Below are 18,971 nucleotides of genomic sequence, written 5' to 3' on the forward strand. Positions count from 1 at the left end.
AGACCATAGGACGTGGTGCATACCTCTAGCCATATCTTTCTATCTATTTAAATGCGCCAAGTCGTTCCATACGTCAGTCCGAGTTGTTGTGAACGGCGCCGAATCGACTCTCCACGGTCTTCGTAAACACTCTCTTCTACGGCCGCTATATTTTCTTCACTGCGTGCTAGACGTGCTCTATTCGGTCGAATGCTCGGCCTCAAGATGGGTGATGGTGTTGCGAATAGTATGCTCAGTAAGCCGATTAGTCTTCTAGGCTGTGAAGCCATGATGTTCAAAATTTCTTCGTTCGAAACATCAATATCTCTATGGATATTGAGAAGAGTAAGGCCGTACTATCTATCTTCGCTAGTCGCATTCCGCTCGATATACGAAAAATATGGCACAAACCATACCACGCTTTTCTCACAACAATACAGGTATCTTTCGGTCAACATTACGGTCATCAGTTTATACAAGGAATTATTTTTCACTTTTTAGTTTGAAGTGCTTTAAAAGAATGTTTTTAGTATTTTAAATCATACTTATTATATTGTATATTATTTTCACATTCTTTAAAAATGCGTTTGAGTAAATTTGTTATTCAAATAACAGCAGTTAATGCCTTTAGCTGCATAGTTTTAGGGACCCTTTTTTCATATTTTAGGTTGCATAGTTTTATGACCGTTGTACCATTTCGTCTATTTTCACATTGTGTGATAGGAATGGTATAGGATTTTACCTGAAGGTTGGTGGTGCCATGCCCATTGTTAAATTTTTACACCTTCTGCAATAAAATGCTTCCCTACCATCTTGTTTGTGAAATTTAATGCTTTTGGCGCATTTATTCAGTGAGTTATCACACATTTAGTAGTTTTCAACATAATCATTATAGGGAGAGAGATTTTCACAGCGAATAAAAAGTGCTCCCCCAAGAAAATTGTGTTGAGTTAGCTTCAGCAGTTAGGAAGATGTGTACATTAAACCATTTAGGAAATGGAGGTACGCCCTTATTAAAAAAATATTCAGCCAATAGGAGTCTCTTGTTACCGCGACCCTCTGTACCAAATTACATTTCGTACATTATCTTAATTTAATACTAAGTTGTGGTACTTCATAGGTTTTTTTAATGGAGTTTTGTGGACGTGGCAGTTGTCCTATTCGCCAATCTGCAATACCGACCTTACTTGGATACTAAGGAACATATGCAGCAAGTTTCATCAAGAAAGCTCTATTTATACTCAAGTTATCGCTAGCACAGCATACAGGTGATGCTAATAAAAGTGTTATAAAAAAAAGAGTTTTGCTGGTTGAGTTTCTGATTTAATTTAATGAGTTTAAGTACAAAAATGTGATTTTTCGATACCAGTTAAATACCACAGTTAAATACAAATACCCTTTCCACATTGTAACTTCAACTTCAAACTCTTCAGTAACTGTGACGTGGTTTGCCTGCTGTTTTTCAAAACTTTCCACAGTCTGTTTCAATTGTTTTGAATCCAGGTTTGGAATTTCTGTTGGAAGAAGATGTTGAATGTTTGATAAAATATTACGAGTGTCTCAATTTCCGATGGCTGGCGAATCTAATTGTGTTAACATGTGCACACACATTTCGGACACGTGAATACACAGTAACAACAACAACAATTTATTTCTCACTATAAAACAGGGTTATTGCAATATTTCATGATCTGGAAGATCAACTTACCGCAGTGTCTCAGCCAGTCTCTTCGGCGTTCGGAAATTGAGTGAGTTATAATCGAAGTACCAACAATATGGACACCGAAACAAACGTCAAAAACAAACGACAAGGACACTGTGATAATTCACAATTGTATGCTTAAACTATTTATCCACCATGATATACTTACCATAAACTGATAAACAATTAATTACAAATTCGTTACAACTAATCGCCGTTTTTTTACATTGCCTCCTCCGGGAATCGATCCGGTTTACTTACTCCATGGCCAAAACGGTCAACTTTGACACGAGGCGACTAAGGATTCCACTGCTGCTGCGTACATCAGCTCTTCTGATAATATCATCACATCCATGGTGTATCGCTTCTACCCCACCACGACACCATTGTTCTGTGGGATATTGACGTCGCAATCAAATGGTTTCGTCGCATACAAATGGTGGTTTCGCCCTTTCGCACCAATTTATTTCACGTTTAAGTGTCGACAAATAATCCAGGATCCATCGTCCCCAAAACGTGTCTTTTAACTGTCGGGCGATGAGCCACTGTTTGCCAAGTGCGCAGGGTTTCGCGAAGGAATTATTGATGGCTGGTGTTTGTGAAGTATTGTCATTACCAAGCAGAAAATGGTTCGGAGTGAGTGGCTTATCGTGGTCTGACGATAGCGGCATATGTGTGAGTGTTTTGGAGTTGATGATATTCTCGGCATTTATGAAGATATGAAGTTACAGTTCGGCAGGTGGTCCACGGGTGAAATAGTGACGGGGGACCTGAAAATTCAAAACATTCTTTAACTAACGGCGACACTTGTCCCACTTTTAACACGTAGGTTTGGGTAGGGCTAATCCCACTGAAATTCGTAACGCCACGATTCGAACACCAATAAATTCGCGTTGACCATAAATTTGGATAAAAACCCAGGCAGATCAAATACTGACGTAACTATGGTTAATTGCTCTTTTTGGACTGTCGTTTGTCTTCACTGATGACTTGGGTCTACGTTGTGAAATTTTAGTGTGTAGCTAAATACGTCGTTACTTGGTTGCCAATATATTCCAAACACACGTTCTACTATTAATGTGACTAGGTTCTCTGTCAATTGTTCCGATTGGTAACCATTTCAGGCGATTTTAGCTTCTAAGAAATTTCAAGAACAGTTACGTAATTCAAACCCGGCTTTCTAGGGAATATACATTCCACTCTAACTCCATTGGCAATTTAAGTGCATAATGATGCTGTGTGAAAGAATCGTGGGCTTTTGGATAGCGTTTGCGGTGCTCAAGTGCGTTAATATTTTTAACGTTTGGCTCTGTTGAGGTGAACATGAAGCTCTAAATGTCATCACTAGGTATTCATCTGGGCGGATCTTTTTGGTACCGTCCCGCAAAGAAGTCTTTGGAGAAACATCTCTTTAATGTCGGTGGAGATGGAAATTGGGCCCTTTAGCAGGAAACTGTTTAGTGAACAACCATTGACACCGAAGTGTGAAAGGTATCACGTTCTTGGATTTGTAAGCGCAGCTTCTTCCAGGCGTTTTTGGTTTTTGGCAGAATTTTTGTCACGTAATCCTATTTGACTGCACGATACTCTCGGGCAAATGTTTCATCCGGTCTCGTTTCATCTTAGGCTCGATTCAAACCAGTCTTCTTTCGGCCATGGAGTAGCTTTCGGGGAGGTGGACCCCCGTTAACTGTGTGACTGTAGACTCGAGGATTTGGCGCGCTCTTTTATCATAATCGGCTATTACACTACAAACACGACGCCTTCGTTTTATTGAAGTTGTCAGTCGGCCCCAAAAGGCCCCAACCTAACTTCATACGGACCGCATAAGAGCCCTTGTGTTGCAGGATCTCGATCTCAATAGGAATTTCGAAGTGACTGTGGTCTAATCCGATAAGCAACTTGAGAACGGCGATGTCCTACGCTTAAATCGACATCCTTTTCAAACGAGCTGCATCTACATCAGCTTTCTGTAAATTTTGCATTGGAAGTTGTAAATCTTGGATACCGTAGACATGATGCCATATATATTTCTGGACACCGGAACCACTAATTTCGATGGCGACGATAGTTGCGTTATCAACTCTTCCACCCAACCACTGTAGGTATACTCCGCTTTGGAAACCCTTTGCTCCGAGCTTCTCAATCAAAGAAGAATCAGCCATAGTTGTCGATGATCCTTTATCCAGTAGAGCGAAAGTCTCAATACGTGCTTTATGCTGTATGTGAAACTATTTTAAATAACACTTTTTGTTTTGTCGTTGTCGTTGTTGGTCCAGGTAGGATCGGTTGCGGCTTTGACATGATTCTCAATGGCTCGTGTAACAGTTTATTATGTACTCTTTGGCATCCGCTTGTTTTGCAGATTTTCGGTCGGCGACAATCTCTTGTGGTATGACCACCCTGAAGGCCGGAGAAACATAAGTGAAGAAGCTTATGTTTCTCGGACGCTTAGCGACTTGAATGCCACAAGATGTAGTGTCCATCATGGCACGGTGGACATAGGATTTCTCTAATATTGTTGGCGGCTTGAAGGAGAACGCAGCGCTTTGGTTTATTTGAACGAGTCCTCCTACTATCTTGCACTGTACATATTGGATCGGCCACTAAACTAATCCATGAGCTGAATTCTTTAATTGTGGGATATGGCTGTATCATCGATGAGGTGTTTGCTCACTCGAGTTTCTTGCTCAAAGGTAGCTTTCCCACAAGCTTCTCCAAAAATGTTGGGTTACACAAGTGCTGCTGACCATTTATGGTTTGTAGGAACTCGGCCAGGTGTTTTACTTTGACGGAGAACAGGATTATTTTGTCGGTGGCAGATTCTGATATATGGCATCTCCCGTACGAGTAGCTCACATTTAATGAGTAATTCTCGACGGGCGATTCGAAATCGCAAAGTGTTCATAACGGCAGAAACATTATCCGGATGGTTAGGTGTGAGTGCACTCTCTAGCCTCACCCTTTCAGCATCTCTGGCAGATCTTGAAATTTTGTCGGCAGTGTGAGCAAATATAAACAGTCTGGTATAACGTTAACTTTTGGTTGCGACTGTAATGAACTTGAAGACGTAGTACCTATCGAAGAGGCGGTCAAAGTCGGCTGTGTAGTACTTTCATAAGGGCATTGAGTATCCGTATGCGTGGCGGCTGTATGCGTTGACGTTGACTGTACAGATATATTCGAATGGTTCTGCGGTCAAAAGTTCACACTGGCGTTGACTTTCTTTTAACCTTTCCTGGGTACTCAGGGCGTTGATCTGCTTTTGCATGGCAATAAGCATTTGTTGTTGATTTTCTACTGTAACTTTAGTAGATGCGCTGGAATTATTTGATGCACTAACTTGATGATTCGATCCGTTACGACATAATTATTGTCTAAGCAAATAAATTGCCATAACTAAGCTCCGCAATAAGATACAAGACTGTTATTTGGTACACAGGACCACATTAGGGAGGGGCATCTGCAGTTAAAACTTTTTTTTAAAAAGTGGGCGTGGTCCCGCCTCTAATAGGTTTAATGTGCATATCTCCTAAACCGCTAATGCTATAATAACAAAATTCACTAGCAGCAAATGTTTTTAGCACTTATATTGACGGTGTGAAAATAGTTGAAATCGGGTGGCAACTCCGCCCACTCCCCATATAACGGTACTGCTAAAAACTACTAAAAGCGCGATAAATCAAGCACTAAACACGCCAGAGACATTAAATTTTATCTCTGAGATGGTATAAATTGGCTTTATAGGAACCGCGTTCAAAATTAGTCAGTAGGCGTGGCACAGCCCACTTTTAGGTTAAAACCCATATCTTGAGATCTGCTCAACCGCTGCTGTCATAGTGCGAAAATGGGCGAAATCGGACTACAACCACGCTTACTTCCCATGTAACACCATTTTCAATTCCATCTGATTCTTTCACTTTCCACTATGCAAATCAGGTAACAATGATTATATCGGGGTAAAACTTTGCGTGAATAATGCAATTAAAGTATGCCACCTTGCGGCCAAAAATTGTCTTAATCGAACCAAAACTGTTCAAACCCCTAAGTACTAAATATGTGGACCCCAGTGCCTATAGTTGACCTTCTACCGAAAATATCAGTCAATCCACAAAGAAATCTCAAACGAGTATACCATTTGACTTTGCGAGAGTATAAAATGTTCGGTTACATCCGAACTTAGCCCTTCCTTACTTGTTTAAGTTTCTGATTGAAAATATAATGAATATTATTGATGTTTCAAGATCCAAAGTAAATAAAACTAAAAACAATAACAGACCTAATGACTTAGGAGGTACTTGTATCGATAACATTTTTGTTAAATCAAATATTAAGAAAATCAGATCCTTTACTTATGCTAATGTTTTTACTGATCATTATCCTATTTTTGTTGCTCTTGATTTGTTCCCTATAAAGTCTATGCTTAAAGAAACCTATTTCATTAACAACAATCTTATAAAAGTAATTAGTAGTTTATATGATTGGTCTCATATGCTCCATATAAAAGATCCAAAAGTCTTTTTTAAGTTTCTGATTGAAAATATAAAGAATATTATTGATGTTTCAAGATCCAAAGTAAATAAAACTAAAAACAATAACAAACCGAGGAGTAAATGGATAACTAAAGGTATTATAAAATCATGTTAAACAGAAGAAACTTTATACAGACTATGGAACCTGGATAGAAATAATGTAAAATTAAATCTGAATATAACGCGTACTGTAAAATACTAAAGAGAGTTATAACACTTGCCAGAAATAACTACGAAAGTAAATATGTTAAAAAAATATCCAAAGATAGTAAAAACATTTGGCAATACTTAACACGAAAATAGGTAAAAAAAACTTAAGTAACGCCAGTTCTGGATTATCTAGTATGTAATGATGAAATCATATCCGATCACCAGGTTTTTGCTGATTAGTTTATAACTTTCTTTAGTAATATTGGAGTTGAATTAGCTAATAAAATTGATAAAATATCGATTGACATAAATAAAAATGTTAAGCATAACCCTAATAGTATGTTTCTTACTCCAACTGAACTGAACAAAAAAGTTGGTGTGCCACAAGGCACAATATTGGGTCCTCTGCTGTTTATCATGTATATAAATGACATCTTTAATACTCTACCGGAAATGGCTCTTGTAGACTATGCTGATGATACTGCAGTGCTTTGCTCTGGTAAAAATTGGAATGAAGTTAAAACACGCCTGAGTAGATGGTTGGAGATACTAAGAAAATGGCTACGAAGTAATCAATTATCTCTTAACATAGACAGGTCAACATACATCACTTTTGGCAGTTATTGTGATAGTATACCTGTCAATTATATACCAAATATAAACAACAGAGAACTCACAAGAGTAGATTACAGCAAATATCTGGGTCTGTACTTTGATACACATATGAAGTGGAATTTTCATGTGAACACGCTGGCTAAAAAAGTCAGATACTTTGCTTTCCTTTGTTTCAAACTGAGTAAATGGGTTGACATAAAAATCTTAAAAACTATATACTATGGACTTTTCGAAAGTGTAATCAATTACAGAATATTAAAATGCTCTGCAGCCTATAACTAATATGCAAAACCGTTTATTAAAGTTCTTTGAAAACAATTATGAAACTAATTTGCCACTTGACATCAAGAAAACTTTTATTGTTAAGGCTCTAATACAATACTATGAAAAGTGTAAATCAAAATATCTTACTAAACAAGTACAAACTAGAGCTAATACTCTAACATTACTAAAAATTAAAATGTCAATTAGCATTAAAAATGCATATTATATAGCAATTAAGTACTTTAACATGCTTCCTAATAATTTGAAGATTCTACCATGTAATAAAAAATCTCTTAACAAAAATCTAAAATCCTGGATAAATAACTTATCAATATAGTAAATTTTAGCTATCTATTAAGTGTCTCATTTTTGCTCTTACTTGGTATAATTTATAACTTTTATATGTATAACTTTGTTACGCAATATTTAGTGTAATATACTATTATCTATGCTAGAATATTAATAATATTAGGGAATAAGTTGTTAAATATATTGTATTTGTAATGCCCTGGTTCTATGCACAGATGTTAAACATCTGTATAGACTTGTACCAGATGAAATAAATAAAAAAAAAAGAAAAAAAAATGTGCCAAGGTATCAACCAATGTAATCCGGTACCGATATCATTTTTGGCATCTACAAATGCATGAAGTCTTTGTGGATGCAATATTCTCCGTTTTAGAATTCCAGGCATATCAGTGGATTTATTAGCCATTACGGCAAAACAACGTGAGTCGTGGACGCGTCTCACCAATTTTGTTACGATTATTTTGTCTGCTAATTAAATGATTTCATTTTAAATACGTGGACTCAAGTACGTTGTATTTTTGGTAGATGTCTCCAAATGAGACTTCAAGTCACCAAAGCGAAACGTAACAAGGCTCTAAAGTTTAGGGCTACAACTTCCTTTGCCGACAAATTTTCATGCAAACAAAACACAACAATGACAGTAAGCTCCACCTTCCGCAGAATAATATTTTAATCAAGGGAGTAAACGAAACTATGAATGTTGAAATTTTAAACGGTCCATAAATTTATCAAATTACGTTGGTGTTTTGTGTGTTATCCGTTTTTGGTTTCTTTTTTGAAGGACTCACGAATTCTATTCTGGGAACCTCTTTTGGAACAGATTCAGAATTACGACTATTATAAGGTTTGAAGAAATCAGTTATTCTCATTGAATTAATTTTTCATGATTATCGTCTCGATATTCTGATAAACATATGTATTTTTAAAAAAATTCCGATGTTTCAAAAATTTCATGGGAATGCGACGCATACATTCGTGTTTGTACGAATTTCGTATACCCTAGCATCCGCCGATTCGCACGAATCTCGGGCGAACTGATCATATGTATTGCCTTCGCATGAAATTCGTGCGAACCAGTTCTCACTATTTTTTAATCAGAGCTTCTAATTCTGGTGTGGGGTTAATTGACCGATAATTGATGGATTAGCGGGAGAGGTTACGGATGGACTTAGTTGCTTGCATAGTGTTGATATTATAATATACATACATTTTTGTTTTATTGCATCCGAATAAAACTATGTACAAATAGTGTATTTAAGGTATGCCATCTCGCGACTAAAAATTGTCGAAATCGGACCATTACTTTTTAAATCTCCAGATACCGAATATGTGAGCCTCGACGCCGGTTGCTAACCTTTTATCGAGAGTATCGGTCATTCTGTGAGATATCTTAATGAAATTCAAAGCACATATTTTTATGTTAAAAGTTTGATTTGGTGCCGAAAATAGTTAAAAACGCCATATACTAAATAGAAGGATTTTCAACCCTTAGGTTTACTTCATGCCGTATATGTATATGTATTAAGTGGACATGATTCCTCAACTAAATATGGGAATAAATTAGAGTTAACTATGACTATTTACCCAATATATTGAACTTATAGGACCAGAACCGTACATAGCGGATAGTCCACATACCATTAAAGAGCTGTTCCGTAAAGAGGAAAGATCAGGCAGGGAGAGACATTGGCAACATCTCTAAGCATGTGCCATGCCAGGTTGTCGGAACCCCAGAACACCTGCTAGTGGACTGCACAGCAGTCTGCAGACGCAGAGTTAAGGCCCTGGGATCCATTTTTCCAAACAGGGATCGCATCGCTTCACTAGCACCTAGCAGTAGATTGGATGTCATCAATATGCTGAGGCTAGATGAGTCGTTGTGACCTAGGGAAGGGCACAATAGACCATACGTCGCCGTACATACCTCTATCCTTATCTAATCTAATCTAATCCCTGGTGTCTTGCTCTTGGCATTTTCTGCCAACCATGTTCCTATATTCTATTCTATCGAGTGCTAATAAGAACTTCGTGTATTTCTAATTTAAAACCTATGTTTAAAATATACTGCAGTGGTCCGTCTACGATTTTCAAGTCGTGCATATAAATATTAAATGTGTTGCGTGAAGCTACAATACCTTTACCGCAACCATTTCTTTTAAAGTTTACTCGAAATCTTCTTTACCAATTGATTAGTGAGATAATGTAGTCCGTGCCAGCCATAACGATAGAGCTCCCGTTATTCACAGCGCAGCGAGCCGCTGAACCCTTTCCATTCACTTCTGGTAGGTAGATTTCTATGTGCTTATTCATCACACTACAGCACCGTAGATCAGAATTGGTATTACTATTGCAATGTATCACCAGTGCATGAGAGAGGGAGATAGCCTTCAGGTTGTGCCGAGGCTCTGCCTACATAAATATATGGCTTTACTGACCTTTCTAACTATTTGTGCCACAGCAGTTGGCGGTCCTTGTGTGAGAGTTCTATCCCATTTATCGAATTCATCAAATTCGTTTTTTTCCGGATTCAACCCAAAACCCGCTTGCGAATACTAATTCTGTATAGTATAGAGTGATAGTCATAATGTTTCTGATGATGTATAGACTCCTTCCCGTTATTAAGTTCGCACATGCCACTATCTTAGGGGTTCTGACTTTCTTGATCAATCTAGCATCGCTACTCTGCTTTTATCCTTCTAAAAATCAGTTGGTTTTTGACCCGCCGATGTATAGCAGATTCAATACCAATTCAATACCCACTATTACGACTGGGTTGAGTAGTTTTTACCTGCCTTCGGTATGAAAACTGCCCTAGCCTTTCACCACGAGTGCAGCCCATTGCTGATCTTAAAACGTTCTTTCAAAATCTCTTTAAGCCACGGTACGTCTAGACAAAAAGCATTTTGCTGAATGGCTGAAAAGATTCTATCCATACCGGGAGATTTTAGAGTGTCGATGGAACGGATTGCCCATTTTCCAAAATTTACAGCACTATTCCCTTTATACCTAGAACTAACTGGGTCCCTACATCCGGAAAAGTGCTCACTGACTAGATATTCTAATGAGCCCTCTCAATTGTCCGTCTACTCCCCGTTACTCTTGCGAATTAGACCTAGCGGTGTGTGGGTTTGGATAATAGCTTGCTGAGTCTTGTCACTTCGTTTTTTCAAAACTACTACAAAGTTCTTTTAGGACTGTCTTTTGGTTCTGCGCACCAACTTTTTGCATTCCCTTAAAATATCTTTATATAAGAATTAATTCATTCACAACTGTTTGACGAGGTCACTTATTATTGAGGTCACAGACTCAGTTAGTTTTATTACTACATTTTACTTCACTACTCAAATATCTGACATAAACCAAATCGGAGAGGCTAACGTCAACCAGAGGATCGGAATTCAGTATATTAGGGATATGAGGTTTGGGTCAAGGTTTAAACCAATGCCATTTATATTACGCGCCAAACCGCATACATTTTAATAAAGCTTGTCTACCTAATTTCACAAAAATATTGGGGGCAGAGAAAATCTGGGCTGATTGCACAAACTTTTGACGTTACTCGGTAACATATTTTAAAGTAATTTTATAAATATAACTATGATTCACACACTAACTGACATATTCGGCATAAGGATGTGGACCAATTTCACATAATATTGGTTTTCACCTAAATGCGGGCAGCGCCACGCCTATCGTCCGAGTTTGACACCGGGTCCTATAAAGCTTTCTTGTATCATCTCGGGTGTAAAATATGTCTCTGGCTCATTTGTAGTTTTAATGCACTTTTTGCAGTGTTTAACAAAATCGGTGTATGAGGAGTGGGCGGGGTTAAAATCCAAATTCACCCATTTTCACAGAGCACGGGGTGTAGGTATGCCAAAAAGATTTACCCTGAGTTTGGTTATTATAACTTTATTAGTTTAGGAGATAAGTATGTACATTAAATTTATTAGAGGGCATGCCGCGCCCACTTAAAAAAAAAACAATCCACCATAGACTCCCTTTTATAATGAAATACGCAAATATGTTGTACTAAATACAAGCTTGTATCTTCTTGTGGGGCTTAGTTATGTCACTTTATACATTTTTGATTAATGGCATTTTGTGGGCGTCGCAATGGTCCGATTCATCTATCTGCATTAGGTGGTCTCATCATCCTGATCATTTATATACAAGTATATATAATTTCGTATCTATCTCGATTAGTTTTAGTTGATACAAGCAACCGTAAGGTGAACAAAACTATTATACGCTGTAGCATGTTGCAAGAGTATAAAAATGTTACGAAAAAATTCAACATTCGTTATAATAATTATTCAACGAAGCGGTAAATGAATAGCAATCATATTTAGCATTTTGTTAACTTTTCACTATAGGTCATATACTCGCTTGGTCCCGTTAGTACATTTTGCTTCGTGTCCGAGATATTTAAATATGTTCCTTTGCACCCAAAGAAGGTTGGTATTGCAGATGGGAGTAATCGGATCACTGCGACAACGACAAAACGCCATTAGTCGAAAACCTATAAAGTGCCATAACTAAGCACTTAATTAAGATGCGTAACTGTAATTTAAATGGGCTCCTTTAAATTATTTAATGTACATATTTTCCAAACCGATAAAGCTAAATTATCCAAACTTGCTGAAAGGTAGTTTTTTAGCACCTCATTATATACTCTGAAAATGGGTAAAATCTGATTATAACCACGCATGCTCCCAAGGAGAAGGAAAGGACTTTATACCGAATATGTGAACCATAGTGCATATGACTGATTTTTTACCAAACATATCGGTCAATCTGTGAGTTCTAGGGGATAATATCTATGTGATGACAGCATACCCTTGTGTCAAAAATGGGTAAAATCGGGTCGATACTTCCCATAGTCTCTATATACCTAATACTTATAAATATTTTTGAACTTCCGGTTGACTTTATACCGCAGCTATCGGTCAAAATGTAAGAAATCTTAATGAAATTTAGAAATAATATCTTTCTAATAATATTGTATCTTCTCGCTGTGATTGTAAATAATGAATGCAATACTTCTTACTTTTAATTAAATTACATACGCAAATCTCGTATATCACTTTACCTGGCGAGAGTATAAAATATTCGATTATACCCGAACTTAGCGCTTTCTTACTTGTTTAATATAAAGTGTTGCCAACACCTAAATATATTTCCCCGCTTTTGGATCGCGAAATTATGTATAACAAGCTTTGTATATAACTCTTATCTTAAAAGAAATGAACGTTTTTGACGTTATTCGTTCGTTCAAAGTCCTATGTTTTTAGAAATAAATTTCAAACAGTTATTTCTTAAAGCAAGTAATTTTATTACCTCGTAAATTACAAAGTTTGCTCCTTTTAACTTACTTGTACAATATTATTTATATTCGTTCGGTTTATGTGATTATGCGTTTGTGTGCATACTAATATAAGTAATAGTTCACGAGCAAACTTATTTTTAATTTAAATTATGAGTTTTTAAGTATAAGAAGTTTTATGTTAAAATAAGTCTTAATACATACATTTCCATATAAGCAACTATTTTTAATAAAATTTTAATGGTTGGTGAGCATCAATTCAGATTTTACAACAGTTGAGGTTTGAAAACGAAAACATTTTTTGTTTTTACAACAAGTATAGCATAATCATGAAAGATTTTGTCTTTATACAATGATCTTTAATAAAATTGATTTGACTTTATTTGCGAATTTATTTATTTTTTTGTATAGTCGAGACTAATATTTCATAGCTGGAGAAGTACGAGTATAAGTGCTGTGGAAAATATGGTAAAATTAAAGTTGCTTATATTAAAAATTTTATAAATATTAAGAAATGGCATCTACATTAATTAAATATTACGGTGAATGAACAGACAATTCGAAATTTATGTATTTTTTTAATCTCTCGATGTTTATGTTAAAGTCTTTTTCGACTACATTTTAAGTTGAAGAAGTAGGTTTTATTATAATCTTGCAATGTATTACATCCCTAAACCCTATATAGTATTATAAATGTGAATGTAAGTTTGTTATTTAGAAGATTTTTATTTTCAAAATGACACTCAGTAGGTTGACATTCCGTGATGTCTTATGAGCTTAAGTAAACTTCAATTCAGAATAAAAATAACATCCAGAAAATAATCTTATTACTCATAGCAAATAATTAAATTATGAATATTTATTATTTATATCTAGATTATGCATTGCTAATAAAAGATTCGCCAATTGTTTTGTGGTTAACGTTTAGCCCAATGAAAAACTATAAAACAATCTTAACGTTTGTAAAAAGTTTTTATTTTATTTTTGAAATTCTATAGATAAGAAATTCTCCTGTTATTTTCTCAATCTTGGTAAGATCCTTGAAACAACATTACACACGAATACAAACTTCTGTGGACACTCTCCAATTCATTCCAAATATTCTTATCAATGTTAAACCTTAGGTTCATTTTAGATAAAACATGGCATAAATGGCATGATTCTAAGAAAACCTCTTAACGGATGTATGTACCGTACTAGAGGAAATAGATGGAATTCTTTAATAACAGCGAATAGAACGACTTTACATATAAAAGTATTCTTATATAGTTTTACGTTTATAAATTTTCTCAAATAACACGATATTTTTCTATTTGCAAGAATAAGAGAATGTATGGATCCCTAAATGCACGCGGATCCAAACATTCTATTTTTCCGGATTAATTTTTTATAAATGAAAGTCTGTTTTAAGTAGATAAGAACTTTTCTCATTGTTTTTCTCTGCACGAACGGAAATTTGTACATTAAACAAATTTCATAAAATTTTGGTGGTTGCAAAAACACACAGTGAATTTCGACCAAAATCACGCTTCATAATAAATGGAACAAAATTGACGATTCATGTGTTTACTTCTACATAAAAGTATGCAATATCAGTCGAGTCGAATGCTGCCATTCGGGAGATCGTTAATTCTAACTCCTATCGCAGACTATTTCCTATGTATCAAGTCTATAACTACAATGACTTATTAAGAGTAAGCGTAAATCAGTAAAATACAATGATTTTGACATTTTTTGTGAATGGGCTGCAATAAATTAAATAAAATATGTAAATTTCATTGTAGGGTAAATAATAATTCAGAATTGAATATTATGGAATTTGTTTTCATTCGTCGTTATAATATCAAAAACTTTGAATTTAGAATTTGAATTGAATTTAGTTTAATAATGCGTAACCGTTTTTCGAATATTTCACTTACTATACTTTGTTACTTCATATAAAGCTCCAATTTTAAATTTAAAAGATTTTCGACTTCAATTTTAATAAATATTTTGTTAATACTACACACCTCTATACCTACATATATCCCATATCATACGTACTCATTTTAGAGATGCAAATATAATATCTTTTGGCAGTGAACCTGAGCTTTCTTATATATTTTGGTGATTAATTTTACTTTACAAATTTTTGTTCACCCATATGTTTTACAAATATTAAATCGTAATTGCAAAACTAACGATACTTGACATAAACTTCTTGCTTACAGTTATATGTATACAAAGGGATTGAGAAAATAAGCATTCTACTCTGCATTTATATAGGAATCGATTTGCCAAAGATTTTAATTCAAATATATGAATATGTAGTATTTGCAAAAAATAAACGCGCGGTTCAGAAGTCCATTGATTTTATTTGTGCATACAGACGTGTTCCATGAAATAAGAACAACCACAGCAAATTTTAAAACTTGTTAGCAGTTCATTCGTAGCAATATTTAGAAGTCAAATAGGATAAATTGTCTGTATTAGATATAATAACAATTACTTTATTTTAATTCGATTTTACTTCTTCCATATCAAAATTTTTTAGTAAACAGTTTTACGACTCGAGAATCTTTGAGCTCCAGATGCAGTCAAATGTATATAATTTAAAATGGTTATCTGAAACTGTCAAACCATAAATAAATAAAAAAAATTTGTTTATTCCAAATAATTATTCAGACTTACAATGTTAAGTGTTCATTTACTTTGTTATAAATTGTAATTTGTCTACATTTTCCTTAAAATTAAGTTTACCTTTAAATAACACTGTAAAATTCAAAACATTTTTTCGAACACATCTATATGTAAAATATTTATTCTTGGCTGTTTTCAAAAAGTTAGCTTCCATTACATCGACTGAGAAGCATAGTCTTACGTAATACATCCTGCGAAAGTAGAACCACACAAATCATAACTTAACCAAGTAAGGAAGGGCTAAGTTCGGATGTAACCGAACATTTTATACTCTCGCAAAGTCAAATGGTATACTTGTTTGAGATTTCTTTGTGGATTGGCTGATATTTTCGGTAGAAGGTCAACTATAGGCACTGGGGTCCACATGTTTAGTACTTAGGGGCTTGAACAGTTTTGGTTCGATTTAGACAATTTTTGGTCACAAGGTGGCATTCTTTCAACGTATTATTCACGCAAAGTTTTACCCGGATATAATCATTGTTGCTTGATATGCATAGTGGAAAGTGAAAGAATTAGATGGAATTGAAAATGGTGTTATATGGGAAATAGGCGTGGTTGTAGTCCGATTTTCGCCCTATAACATAGAAATATGAAAATAACGTTATGTACCGAATTTTGTTGAAATTGGTTAAGCAGATCTCAAGATATGGGTTTTCACCTAAAAGTGGGCTGTGCCACGCCCACTGTCTAATTTTGAACGCGGTTCCTATAAAGTCATCTCATACCATCCCAGAGATAAAATTTAACGTCTCTGGCGTGTTTAGTGCTTATTTGTTTTTGATTAATGGCGTTTTGTGGGCGTGGCAGTGGTCCGATTACGCCCATCTGCAATACCAACCGTCTCACGGTACCAAGCAACATGTCTACCAAGTTTCATAAAGATATCTCAATTTTTACTCAAGTTACAGCTTGCACGGACGGACGGACACCGGACGGACGGACACCGGTCACCCGGATTTCAACTCGTCTCTTCATCCTGATAAGTTATATATATATATCCCTATATTTAACTCGATTAGTTTTAGGTGATACAAACAACCGTTAGGTGAACAAATCTCTGTAGCAACAGGTTGCGAGAGTATAAAAATATGGAAATAAAACAAATATGGAATGTCTAAGTACGGGTGTAACCGAACACTTTATACTCTCGCAAGGTAAAGCGATATACGGGATTTTTGTAAATATTTGAATTAAAAGTAGGAAGTATTGCATCCATTATTTACAACCACAGGCCAGAAGATACACTCTTATAAGAAAGAGAATCTTTCGGATTTTGATTAAAATTTCTTACAGATTGACCGATAAAAGGGGTAAAAAGTCAACTATCAACTAAGTATTGCCCGATTTTACCCATTTTTGACACAAAAATATTTTTGGTCACAAAAATATTCTAACCGATATTCTCACAGACTCACCGATATGTTCGATAAAAAACCAGCCATCACCTAAGAGTGGACGGTGCCACGCCCATCATTCAATTTTTACACCGGCTTCCATAAAGCTTTTCCCTGCTATCCTGGTTGTGAAATTTATAGCTTGTGGCTCATTTATTCAGTGAGTTATCGTACTCTTAGTAATTTTCTACATACCCGTAATGTAAGGAGCTATTATTATCTGATTTAATTTTTCACGGTGTATAAAGAAATGCCAAAAAGACTTGTCCTCAGCAAGTTTGGTTACGTTAATTTCATTAGCTTGGAATATATGTATATTTAACCATTTAGTGGGCGGGGCAACGCGCATTTTGAAATTTTTTTATTTTATCCCACAAGTGCCGCTCACTACTGCGATCCCCAAATTACAGTTTTGTATCTTAATTTAGTGGTCCGATTACGCACATCTGCAATACCAACCCTCCTTGGGTGCCAATAAACAAATGTACCAAGTTTCAAGAACATATTTAAATTTTTACTCAAACCATCGCTTGCACGGACGGACGGACAGACAGTTACTCTGATTTCAACTCATCCCGTCACCCTGATTATTTATATTATACATATATCACTCCATTAGTTTTAGGTGATACACACAACCGTTAGGTGAACAAAACTATTATATTCTATGCAACATGTTCCGAGAGTATAAAAATTTATTTTTCAATAGGCTTTTTTCACTAACAAAACAATCTTTATATAAGTAAGCTTACCAATCACTCAATAAAACAACCACTCTCCCACTCAAATTGAAATTTTTTAATGGCCGGAAAAATCTATTAATTGATAGAGAAAAGGCATTAATGCGAATTATTTTTATCTTAATTACATAATTACTGAAGTAATATTTGGGCTTCTACATATACTATTGCATAGTACACATGAGCACACAGAGCTGTACACATCTAACAAGTGTGGGCTGGTTGGACGAAGCTATGTTATTTTCTCCTGGACACACAGCACAAAATTTTCTAACAAGTCCGTGATCTATTTGTACCTGAGAATGATTGCCCATTACCAGGTAGAGAGAAAATTGTGAGCAATCAAAATTTAGGTAATAATAGTTATTCACAGTGAAATTTGATTTTATATGTTGTTTATTTATGGAATATTATATTAACAGTACAAAATTAATAAAAAAGAGAAATTTTTTCAGTTTTTGTGGTCTCAAACATCGAACACTGTGAGAGAGTAGACTATGAAGGTAATTTAAATTTAACTAATTGGTTATGGTCCCACTTTTAAAGCATACTAGCATTTTTTATGAACATTTGTGATAATTGCGATATGTGGGTATTTTCATTGTATACAAATCATCACACGAAGCCCTGAAAGTTGTCAAAATTTCAGATACTAAATTTAGTACTTGTTTTGTTTCAATAATTTATTAATTCTTTTTTATTATACAAGTGTATGTATATCTTTGTGGTGTTGTCATGATTGGCTGCTTAACTTTAATATATTTATTTTGTGTTTCAGAATCACTTATACTTATATACTTAACTACTGAAATTTATATTTTTATGATTATTTTTGGTTATATTACATGTCTGACCTAAATATCATTCATGTGCATTTAATTTTACAAATGATAATAAATTATTTAATTCTATATATGTCTATATGTATGAATATTCAATATCTTCTATGCGCGTCGTATATAAAATGTTTATATAATTTTAATAATACAATATTTCAAGTTAAAAATATGGCTTTAAATCAATAAACATCTTTAAACAATTTTTTGAAGAAACAACAAAAGGCATTACATATTTTTTTAAACAAAAAGGTTACTATTACAAAGTTATAGATTTAGGTTTAAACTTAATCTGAATTCTTCCGGCTTTTGTATTTTTAACTTGTTAATGAAGTGCCATTGCGCCAGCGCGGTAAATCTACAGTGTTTTTGCTCTATCCAACAAATCACTGATGAATTTCTGTGGGAAGAAACGTTTCATTACTTCAAATGTTTAAATTTGAAC

The 18,971-nt window shown here is 35.0% G+C and overlaps 1 protein-coding gene and 1 long non-coding RNA gene across 2 annotated transcripts in view; both read right to left on the reverse strand.

The window, feature by feature from the left end:
• Positions 1 to 1,289: 1,289 nt before the first annotated feature.
• LOC118683510 (uncharacterized) lies at positions 1,290 to 5,058 on the reverse strand. The gene is made up of 2 exons (XR_004979360.2): positions 1,688 to 5,058; positions 1,290 to 1,493 (listed from the first exon to the last, which is right to left on the reverse strand). It is a non-coding gene; the product is annotated as an uncharacterized lncRNA (long non-coding RNA).
• A 7,804-nt stretch (positions 5,059 to 12,862) lies between these two features.
• The window catches only part of LOC106622489 (protein phosphatase 1 regulatory subunit 14B), a 37,961-nt gene continuing 31,852 nt past the window's right edge, over positions 12,863 to 18,971 (reverse strand). The window contains exon 5 of the mRNA XM_014241681.3: positions 12,863 to 18,926. Coding sequence (XP_014097156.1) covers positions 18,885 to 18,926 — 42 coding nt within the window. The 3' untranslated portion in view covers positions 12,863 to 18,884. The remainder of the gene's footprint in view (positions 18,927 to 18,971) is intronic.

This window comes from Bactrocera oleae, chromosome 3, assembly GCF_042242935.1.
Source record: "Bactrocera oleae isolate idBacOlea1 chromosome 3, idBacOlea1, whole genome shotgun sequence".
NCBI classification, from domain to species: domain Eukaryota; kingdom Metazoa; phylum Arthropoda; class Insecta; order Diptera; family Tephritidae; genus Bactrocera; species Bactrocera oleae.